Source organism: Mastomys coucha, unplaced genomic scaffold (genome assembly GCF_008632895.1).
Source record: "Mastomys coucha isolate ucsf_1 unplaced genomic scaffold, UCSF_Mcou_1 pScaffold23, whole genome shotgun sequence".
Taxonomy (NCBI): Eukaryota; Metazoa; Chordata; class Mammalia; order Rodentia; family Muridae; genus Mastomys; species Mastomys coucha.
In genome coordinates this window covers 108,809,500-108,821,238 of record NW_022196906.1, presented here as the reverse complement: position 1 = coordinate 108,821,238, position 11,739 = coordinate 108,809,500, and the positions used below count along the sequence as shown (strand labels likewise).

General features: G+C 46.7%; 1 protein-coding gene across 3 annotated transcripts in view; it reads right to left on the bottom strand.

Annotated features, from left to right (window-relative positions):
* Nucleotides 1-11,739, bottom strand: part of Osbpl10 (oxysterol binding protein like 10) — a 260,513-nt gene that overhangs the window by 163,557 nt on the left and 85,217 nt on the right. For all 3 annotated transcript variants that reach the window (XM_031343150.1, XM_031343151.1, XM_031343152.1), the window contains exons 2-3: nt 10,223-10,398; nt 4,629-4,708 (exon numbers count right to left, since the gene is read on the bottom strand). In XM_031343150.1, the coding sequence (XP_031199010.1) occupies nt 4,629-4,708; nt 10,223-10,398 (256 nt within the window). The remainder of the gene's footprint in view (nt 1-4,628; nt 4,709-10,222; nt 10,399-11,739) is intronic.

Here is an 11,739-nt window from a genome sequence, read left to right as displayed (position 1 = left end):
AATGGCTTAACCTTATTCATGAAAGGAACCAGAGAATATACCCAGAAACCAAATTTTCCTCCACAGTCTGAATCCTCCCTTCATTCCAGTGATGAGTTAAGTATGCAAATATTCAAGGTTTATTCTCCACCCAACTTCCTGTTCCCAAAACAACATACAGATAAACTGGTAATTTAAACACAGCCATAAACTATAAACTCACTAGAAGAAACACAAACGCTTTCAGAATTTTGGCAGAAGAGAAACCCTAAGTAAACACAATGCAAAACCTAGACCCAAATATGGAAATTTTTATAAACATGACCATAAAAAATTTAAATGTTCCACTTAGCAAAACCTTGCTCAAGCTCAAAAGGCAGCTGGGTATGAAGAGGCCTGCCTGTAATCACGGCACCCAGCGAGAAGTGTTCCTATAACCCCAGAACTCAGAAGGCTGGACAGGACTGAGTTCAAGGTCAGCCTGGGTTACATAGTGAGAATTTACTCAAAAAATAAAAATTTAATATGTAAATATCCTAGAAAGAGAAAATACCTAACAGTAGAAATAACAGTTAAAATATTCTTTTTTTTTTTTTTGAGACAGGGTTTCTCTGTGTAGCCTTGGCTATCCTGGAACTCACTCTGTAGACCAGGCTAGCCTCAAACTCAGAAATCTGCCTGTCTCTGCCTCCCAAGTGCTGGGACTAAAGGCGTGCGCCACCACCTCCCGGCAAGATTTTTTTCTTTTTGTTTTTTTTTGTTTTTTTCGAGACAGGGTTTCTCTGTGTCGCCTTGGCTGTCCTGGAAGTCACTCTGTAGACCAGGCTGTCCTCAAACTCAGAAATCTGCCTGCCTTTGCCTCCCAAGTGCTGGGATTAAAGGCATGCACCACCACTGCCCGGCTCAGTATTAAAATATTCTTAATAAACAAAGAGCAATTGCAAATCAAGAAAGAAAATGCACTTGACAGAGAATATTCTGAAGTAACAGCTTACATACAAAACGGGGTGTGGCTCTGTGGCAGAAGACTGAGCAAGGACAAGGACCTCAGTTCAAAGTGACATGTGTTCTAGGCATGTCTGAAGGCGTACGGGGCCTTAGGCATCACTGGTGAAATGACCATGTGCCCATTCTGACCCGTGGTATCCAACACTAAATGTTTGACACTGTTACAGTTCTCGAGTAGGGAAAGCAAACTGTTGCATATTAAGTAGGAGTGTGTGTTAGAGCAACTTTGTATCATGATGTAAGCACAAGACCCTGGTGTATGTGTATGTGTTAGAGGCCCCTGGTGTATGTGTTAGCGCCCCCTGGTGTATGTGTATGTGTTAGCGGGCCCCCTGGTGTATGTGTATATGTTAGCGGGCCCCTGGTGTATGTGTATGTGTTAGCGGGCCCCCTGGTGTATGTGTATGTGTTAGAGGCCCCTGGTGTATGTGTATGTGTTAGCGGGCCCCCTGGTATATGTTAGCACTCCCTGGTGTATGTGTATGTGTTAGCGGGCCCCCTGGTGTTAGCGGCCCCTGGTGTATGTGTATGTGTTAGCGCCCCCTGGTGTATGTGTATGTGTTAGCGCCCCCTGGTGTATGTGTATGTGTTAGCGGGCCCCCTGGTGTATGTGTATGTGTTAGAGGCCCCTGGTGTATGTGTATGTGTTAGCGGGCCCCCTGGTATATGTGTTAGCACTCCCTGGTGTATGTGTATGTGTTAGCGGGACCCCTGGTGTTAGCGGCCCCTGGTGTATGTGTATGTGTTAGCGGGCCCCTGGTGTATGTGTATGTGTTAGTGGGCCCCCTGGTGTATGTGTTAGCGGGCCTCCTGGTGTATGTGTATGTGTTAGCGGGCCCCCTGTTATATATGTATGTGTTAGCGGCCCCCTGGTGTATGTGTATGTGTTAGCGGGCCCCCTGGTGTATGTGTATGTGTTAGCGGCCCCCTGGTGTATGTGTATGTGTTAGCGGGCTCCCTGGTGTATGTGTATGTGTTAGCGGGCTCCCTGGTGTATGTGTATGTGTTAGCGGGCCCCTAGTGTATGTGTATGTGTTAGCGCCCCCTGGTGTATGTGTATGTGTTAGCGGGCCCCCTGGTGTATGTGTATGTGTTAGCGGGGGCCCCCTGGTGTATGTGTTAGCGGGCCCCCTGGTGTATGTGTATGTGTTAGCGGGCCCCTGGTGTATGTGTATGTGTTAGTGGCCCCCTGGTATATGTGTATGTGTTAGCGGGCCCCTATGAGCAGAGGCCACAGGAGGGCCCTGGAGTCCTGCTCGGTCGCTCTAGGCCTCATTCCCTTGAGTCAGGGTCTCTCGGTCAACCTAAAGATGGGCTGGCTTAGATATCTGAGCCCCAGAGTTTCTGCTGCCTCTGACCTCCCCGGCGAGGGGGTAACAGGAACATGCATTGCCTTTCTTCTACTCGGGCGCGTGCTCGGCTTTTCTTCTAATTGGCATGGGGTCTGAACTCGGGTCCTCATGCGCTCAGAGCCACCCAGTCCTCTCTCTAACTCATACAGTAACCTTTTTTAGAAGGCCATTTAGTAATGTGAACATTCAGAGGGCAGCCGACCATGGTAGCACATGCTTATAACTTCTGTAATCAGGGATTTAAGTCCAGCCTGGTCTATCTGAGACTTTCTCCAAAAAGCTAAGAAAAGGGAAGGAAGGTAAGAAAAAATTCATACAACTTAATAAAGCAGTGAAAGCCATTTTCTGAGGCCCACTTGGCACCCAAAAAATGATTAAAGTCGACCCGTGTGTCAGATACGGAGCGATCTCAAAATGGATTCATAAGGGTCCTGAAAAGCAAGTGATTCCATTCACATAAAGCAGTGGACCAGGGTGTGGCTCAGTCAATAAAGGGCTCACCCAGCATGCACAAGGCCCTGAGCTCAGTCCCCAGCACCACGGAGGCAGACAGACCCCTGCAATCCCAGAACTCAAGAGATCTGCCATTGAGTCCAAGGCTAGCCTGGGCTACACAGTGGAGACAATCTCAGAAGTCCAAGGTCATCCTTGGTTTAATAGTAAGTGAGACTCTCAACAAAAAGGAGAAAAAGAAGGGAGGAAGAGAAGGAGGTACATACAGGGGGAAACAAACTGTCCTTTCCAGGCATTTATAAAATATTGAGGAAGTGGCCAGAAACTCCCTCTCTGGTTCCAGGAAAACTGTCTGGGGGGAAAATGACTTCTGAAGAAGGAACCTGCCCACGGCTCATCCAGCACCAGCTCAGGCCAGGGTGACAAGTGAGGGTGATTGTTCAGAGCAAGCAAGGCATTTCTTTCCAAAAGTAATATAAACTCAAGAAGAAATCATTTTCAACTGTGCTTAGAGGTAGAGTCGGGTATCAAGCCAACTCTGGCAGCTCTCGCCTACAAGCTACCATCCAGGAGCCTGAGGCCAAAGATCTGCCATGAGCTCAAGGCTAGCCTGGGCTACAGTGAGAATCCTAGTCCCTATCTCAGAAGAAGAAATGGGTCGGGAGACAGAGAGACCTGAACTACTAAAGCACTTCTTGACACCATGAGTAAGAGGCAAGCAGGTTATAGCATACGGAAGGGCCGGAAGCTTGATGAAGCCTGGGACAAGAGAGGTACAGCTCAGGGCTCAAGCACTTGTCTAGTGTGTACAAGGCCTTGGGTTTGATCCCCGGCACTACAACAGAAGAATACAAGTTTGAAGTGCGGCCAGCCCCTTCTATCAGATACATGGAACGCAGACAGACGCAGCAATCAGATGCCATAACTAAGTCTGAACCGGTGATAAACCCCTGTTCAAGTGTTCAGTTTAACCAACATGTATTGCTCTGCACGAAGGCATCTGGCAGGGAAGCCTGCGTTTTATCTCGGCTCCAAAGTAAATCAAGAAAATGCCCACCCCGTCTCCCCTCTCACATCAAACACAAGCTCTCCCAAGATTCTGAGACCAAAATAAGTCACCTGTGCCAAATTTCCTGAGAACATTTTACATGCTCAGGAACTTCCTGTAAATACAAAATCAGTGTCAGGCCTAGGCCCCACCACCACGAACAGTCTCCCTGAGCTGTGCCTCAGGGTGCTCTGTCTCCACAGTGAGGTCTCCCTCTCGAGCTTCTCTGTGGGCCTGTTTGCAGCAGTCTGCACTGACAGGAGTTCCTACCTAAAGCCCACACAGACCCAAGCCCCCCCCCCATTGTCGGACAAGCTGTTTCTTTGACATGGCTTTGAACTGCAGCAAGACAAAGACACATTCTATGACAATGGGTAACCTTCAAAGTAAGTTGGGGGGATGGGGAGTTGGCTCTGTGGGTAGAGGGCTTGCTGCACAGGTGTGGGGATCTGAATTCGGATCCCCAGCATCCACATAAAATTCCAGCACACGGACACTGGCCTGTAACCCCAGGAACTAGGGGAATGGAGGCAGGAAGGTCCCTGGGGCTCATTGGCCAGATGAGGAGACTGAGTTCAGTGAGGGACCCTGCCTCCTCAAAAAATAAGACACTCAACACCGAGCTCTGGCTTCGGAGTGCACATATGCATGCCTGCACACACATGTGCACGGACATAACACGAACACACAATTATCTTGTCACCCTGCATCCCTGAGATAAACAGGTGACTGGGCTCCAAACAGTCACCAGGTGACTCAGGAGCCTCCCTCCTCCTCCGCTTACCTACCTTGGAACTTGTCTCCATGTGGTATTTGGCGCACGCTCGAAGCTGAGTCACCCACAACTGCTTCTCCTTCGAGTCAGCAGCTAAAATAGAGAAGAGGGACAAAGGAAGATTTGTGGATTGTTCGAAAGCACAGCAACCGAGCTAGACACCCACCTATGGGGGATGGAGATGGAGAGGGAGAGGAGAGAGGGGAGAGGGAAGAAGAGTAAACACAAACGTGACAGACATTCTCCAACAGCCCGACAGAACAAAAAAAAAAAACCACAAAGGACACTCAGACAACACACCCTAAAAGTGTCTTCCAAAATGCCAGTTACAGTAACTAATGATTAGGCCTTCTCTTAAAAAAAAACTCCTCTGGAAAAGTTCCTTTGTCACTTACTAAGGGAGCAGGGATAGCACACATACTGTTTTTAAGTGTGTCTCTATCTCCTGTGGCTAATGAGCGGTTCCAGGTACAGTCTTCCAGCACCCTTTGTTTAACAGAAGCTCTCTCAGAGATTTGTGTAAGGACTACAGAGGAAGATACCAAATGCTGCCTCGGAGCCCTTCAGACTTCCCCTGGAGTCATTAAGGCTATGGATGCGGTGTTAGTGCAGTGGTAAGAAGTCCGGCTGGGCATGGCAGCCCGTGCCTGCGATCCTAGCCCTCAGGAGGCCGAGGCAAAGGATCTGCAGTCAGAGGCCAACAAGGCTCAAGGAATGGAGTATAGAACTCCATTCCATTGGAGTATATTCCTCCAGTGTGGCTGGAGTGTAGAGTGAGACTGTATCCTTTTAAAATTGGTTGGGAGGGAGTATTGCTAGGCAGGATGGTACAGTGCGTAAGGCACTTGTACAAGCATGAGGGCCTGGGTTCAGCTCCTGTGCACCCATGTAAAAAGCCAGGCACTGTGGCACATTCCTATAGTCCCAGTGCTGGGAGGCAGAGACAGGAGGATGCCTGGGGCTTGCCAGACAGATAGCCTGATTGAATTGGTGAACTCCAGGTTCAAAGAAAGACTCTAACGCAAAAAGTAGGGTGGCGAATGATTGAGGAAGACACCAAAGTTGACCTCTGGTCTCTACACACATATACACACACACACACACATACACACACACACACACACACACACACACACACACAGGACTTTAAAGGGAGAGAGAGATTAAGGCATAAAATAATCACATTCTGCCGGGCGGTGGTGGCCCACGCCTTTAATCCCAGCACTTGGGAAGCAGAGGCAGGCGGATTTCTGAGTTCGAGGCTAGCCTGGTTTACAGAGTGAGTTTCAGGACAGCCAGGACTACACAGAAAAACCCTGTCTCGAAAAAACCAAAAAAACCAAAAAAAAAAAAAAAAAAAAAAAAAAAAAAAAAAAAAAAAGCCAAAAAAAAAAAAAAAGATAATCACATTCTCCCATATATAAAAGATAATCATTCTCCCATATATACCCACTTCTCAAATAATACACGTAATTTTTTGTTGTTGTTTTGTTTCTTTTTTTTGTTTTGTTTTTTTTTGTTTTTTCAAGCCCTGGCTGTTCTGGAACTCACTCTGTAGACCAGGCTGGCCTCAAACTCAGAAATCTGCCTGCCTCTGCTTCCCAAGTGCTGGGATTAAAGAAGTGTGCCACCACTGCCCCACTGCCTGGCTCACATAATTATTCTTAAATATCATGAACATATACATCCAATACACATTTAAATCTTCAATGGCAATTAACAACACAGTACTGATAGAAAACTAATGGTACAAATGGTAACTCTGTAAAAATGTTTATTCCCATGGAAAATTAGACTTGTTTACAAGGTGAGTCCAAGTGTCGCTTGCCAAAACTCAGCTCTAGCTTGAACTCTCGAGTAAAGCAGTGCAGAGTTAGGGCTGAAGAGAGTACTCAGTGCTTAAGAGCATTGGCTGCTCTCGCTGAGGACCCAGGGTGGGTTCCCAGCACGTATCCACTGTATCTATGTATTTAACTGTATAACCAGTGCCTCACAACTGTCTGTGCCAAGGGATCCAACATGATCTTCCAACCCCCTCCTGTCCCAGGCACACATGTGATGTACAGACACACATGCAAGCAAATGCCAGACCAAGCCATCACCACCATGTTCAGGGAAATGAGAGAATAGACCATGAGTACCTGGTGGCTCAGGACACAGAGCGGCCATAACATGCGGAAAACTATCCTGACATTTCTGAAGTTGATAAAGTTCAGCTAAACTTATGACTATGTCATGTTAAATTTAACAATAATTTCAAATTCCCTATTAAATTTCTCTTTAAAATGGGGGGAAAAAAAAAAAACCAAAAAACTGGAAGGGGCTAGAGAGATGACTCAGCAGCTAAGAGCACATAACACTCTTACACAGGACCCTAGTTTGGCTCCTGGTTCCTAGCACCTCCATCAGGCAGTTCTTAATTGCTTGTAACTCCAGCTCCAGTGGATCCAGCACCATCTTCTGGCCTCTACAGGTACTGCACCCACATGCTCAAACCCACATACAGATACACACAATTAAAAATGAAAATTAAAAAAAAAATCTTTTTTAAAAAAACTGGAGCTCAGGCTGGAGAGATGGTTCAGGAGTTAAGAACACCGACTGCTCTTCCAGAGGTCCTGAGTTCAATTCCCAGCAACCACGTGGTGACTCACAACCATCTGTAATGGGATCCAATGCCCTCTTCTGGTGTGTCTGAGGACAGTGACTATGTACCCACATACATGAAATAAATAAATCTTTAAAAAAAAACTGGAGCTCAATAATCTACAGAATATTAATAACTCATCAACCAATTGGAATGGCTCAACTATAAACTGAGTTGGCATTCGCTTCTATGTGGTTTTGTGTCTCTATCAACTGCACACGTGGAGGGAGGAACTGTTAAGTGTTCCCTTCTACAGTTTCTGCACCAACAATTTATTAAGCAATAAATGGCAAAGCAGCACCGAAGACCACATAAATCCAGGCAGCAGGAAGGCACACTACAGGAAACCTGAAGAGGAAAACCTAAAACAAAACCTCCAACTACGGCCGCTTCCACCTCGGAGGCTTGGGGCTGCTTTACTGCTTCTGAGATAGGGTTCATGTCTAGATAATACAGAGAGATTAACTTGTCCCATCTCTGGGGTGGCAAAGCTCGGCAGTAAAACCAGTGAGAATTGAATCGAGGCCCTCAGCACGGCTTCACAGCGGCCACCACGCAGACCAGGGCAAGAGGAGTTGTCATCTTTGGTACTTTACTCTCACTTAGAAAAATTAAAAAAGGTTAGATGGGGCTGAAGAGATGGCTCAGCGGGTAAGAGCACTGACTGCTCTTCCAGAGGTCCCGAGTTCAATTCCCAGCAACCACAGGGTGGCTCACAACCATCTGTAATGAGATCTGACGCCCTCTTTTGGTGTGACTAAAAACAGCTACAGTGTACTCATATAAATAAACAAATCTTTAAAAAAAAAAATGCTTTTAAAAAAAGGGTATAAGCCAGGCGGCAGTGGCGCACGCCTTTAATCCCAGTACTTGGGAGGCAGAGGCAGGTGGATCTCTGAGTTCGAGGCCAGCCTGGTCTATAGAGTGAGTTCCAGAATAGCCAGGACTAACACAGAGAAACCCTGTCTCGAAAAACAAACAAACAAACAAACAAAAAGGTTATGTAAGAATGCAAAATTATCAGTCACTAACACAGCCCAGCTTTGCTTGGGCCTTAAAAAAAAAAAATTAATCAAGGTGTGGGAGGGGGGCATGTGGGAAGATGAATATGTCCCTTAACCTTTGTCAAGTTAACTAGGTTTAGAATCACCATGGAAACATAACTTCTAAGCATGTGCATGAGGGTATTTACAGGGAGGTCAAACTGAGAGAGGAAGACCCAACCTAAGGTGAGCACACTGTCCCATAGGCTCAGACTCCTACAAAATAAAAGGGAGAGCACTAAGAACGAATATACGCCTCTCTGTTTCCTGACTGTGGACGCCATGGGACCAACAGCTGCCTGCTCCGGCCGCCTTGTCATCCCCACCAAGTTGGACTGTGTCCCTTACACTCTGAGCCAAAACGACACCTTCTCTCCTTAAGCAATTTTGTCAAGTATTTTATCACAGGTAAAAGCAACGACTGCAGCAGTGTATGCATGTGTGGAGTAGGGGTGTACACACGAGTGCACACATACATGCATGCACACACATACGCACGAGTGCGCATGCACACCCCTCCATACACACTTTCTGCTTATTTTATTATTTTATCAGAACCATAGCAGAATGCAGCCAAGACCGAATCCTGGAAAAATGATAATTAAATCATCCTGCAGTGATCAGGGCCAGCATTTCCGAGGAATGGAGCTGCCTTGAGAATGTACAATGGCTTCGCTCCGCGGTTGTCCCTCACAGGGCAGTCTTCAGGGCGCACCACAATGTCAGGAACTAGAAACCAACAGAGCAGGCTCCCGGCCGGAGCCACAACAGTGATGGACTGACAGAACACAGAGAACCTTTGCAAAGAGAGGGTCTCTAGAGAAACTTGGGGGAAAGGTGCTAGGGCATTTAAAAGTTTGCTCTGCTCATAGAGCACAGCTCCCAAAAAGGCAATGGAGTGAAGATTAAGAAAGAGTGATTGGGGAGGCACACACAAGGAGAGGCAGAGAGAGGAGAGAGGGGGGGGGCACAGAGAGGCATGCATGCACAGAGAGAGGCATGCAAACATATACACACACAAACACACAGAGAGCTGTGCATTTACATATACACACAGAGAAAGAAAGATGCACAGAGAGACATGTGTGCACAGAGAGACACATGCACAGAGAGACATGCATGCACAGAGACACACACACATACATGCACACAGAGAGAAGTGTGTGTACACACAGACACATACAAAGACATGCACTCACAGAGAGAGGGAGGGAGAAAAAGGAGGGAGGGGGAGAGAGAGAGAGAGAGAGAGAGAAAGAGAGAGAGAGAGAGAGAGAGAGAGAGAGAGAGAGTGTCAGCCTTGAATGAATACTGGAAATCTTCAGTGCTGAGCCTACTTCAACACCTCCCTCTTCCCTGACAAGTAATTCCCAATGTTTCTTCTAATTCCCCACCCAGGGGAGGGCAACGGCATCATCATTGAGTCCCTCCAGTTATTAAAGCTATTTTTTATTTGTTTCTGAGACAGGATCTCACTATGGAGTCCTGGATAGCCTGAAACTCATGTACTCCAAACTGACCTTCAACTCAAAGAGACTTCCTGCCTCTGTGTCCCTAGTGCTGGGATCAAAAAGGTATGGTTTGGTTTGGTTTTCAGATTCCAGAGTGGTTTGTTTTTCAATCGTGTGTGTGTGTGTGTGTGTGTGTGTGTGTGTGTGTGTGTGTGTGTGTGTGCGCGCGCGAGCACGCGCGCGCTTGCCCACGAAAGGACAATTTACAGGGGTTTGGTTCTCTCCTTCCATCACATGGGACCAAGGAATCAAGCTCAGGCTGTCAGCTTGGCAGCGGGAGCCTGTATCCAGTGAGCCATCTCTCCAGCTCTAAAGGTATTTCCCCACAAAAACAGAGGAGCTGTCCACCAGCACAACACTGAAAGCTGTCACCAGGCCCTCACGACATCCCAGAACAAGAACGTACCTCTCAGCTTGTACATCTCTCCATTGGCAGAGTACACCACCAGCATGTGGGGAGCTTCGTCACTCAGGGACACGATGGCTCCAGACAATGACAGCACTCCTCGGGGCTTCTGGTGCTTGCTCTGCTCATTCACAAAGTATTGCAGGAGGCCAGCCTCAAAATCCAGCACGAAGTACCTGAATGAGAGACCAAAGCACGTGACTCCTCTCTCCAGACAGTCCCCTGCTGCACAGCACAGGTGCATGGTAAGAGTGACACAGAACCAAAAGGGACATGAGCGCTGGAGAGCAGGGCTCTTCCCGGGACTCAGTGGGACCATGAACACAATAGGGTATCAACTGTGATGGCAGAACGGATCCTGGGATGCATTAAGTTCTTGGGAGAGCACGAGTTTTCAGCAGGCCAGAAGCTGGGAACATCACCAGGCAGCAGAGGACACCGAGCGCCTAACTGCCATCCTCACCCAGCAGCAACACCTTGATCTGTGACCTTCCATTCTATGGCTGTATGATTTCATGTAGCCATTTCCATGGAGGCCTCCGACAGTCAGGGCAACCTGAGCCTGTGTTCTCAGGCCATGGACTCACTCTTGGCTCGGAATAAGCTCTTTCTTAGACGCTTTGGAATGAAGGGTGTATCTTTGTCTCTATACATATACAGACACACACACACATACACAGAGAAACACATAAACATGGAGACACACATACATACACACACATACATATACACACATACATATACACCCATACATACACATACACAGAAACACATACACACACAGAAACACACAGACACAGAAACACACATAGACACACACACACAGACACACAATACAGAGAGAAACACATACACACACACAGACACACACACATACATACACACACATATATATACACACATACATACACATACACAGAAACACACAGACACAGAAACACACATAGACACACACACAGACACACAATTCAGAGAGAAACACATACACACACACACAGATAGACACGCACACACACACGCACACAGAAACAGACACATAGAAACAGAGAGAGAAACAAGCAAACACACACGCACACATGCACACACACGCACACACACACGTGCGCGTGCATGCATACGCACACACATGCACGCACGTGCACACACACGCACACACTCACACACACACACGGCACTGCTCCCAGGGCCTCACACTCACCTTACCACTGAGCTATATCTCCCGCTCTGAAAGCTATGTCGTGCTATGTGACCACTCTATGGACTCCAGCAGTTTTGTTTTGTTTTGTTTGCACAAATAGCAATAATAAAATATATATTTAATATATATTATAATGTAATATATAATAATTCCTAATGCTGCTATTCCTTTTTTTGTTTGTTTTGTTTTGTTTTTCTATTTTTATTTATTCTCTCTTTTTTAACTTTTATTGCATTATGATGAAAAAGTTGCATGATTTTAATTTATCTGAATTTGTTAACATTTAAAAACATATTTTAAGTAAATAGAATTAAATCAC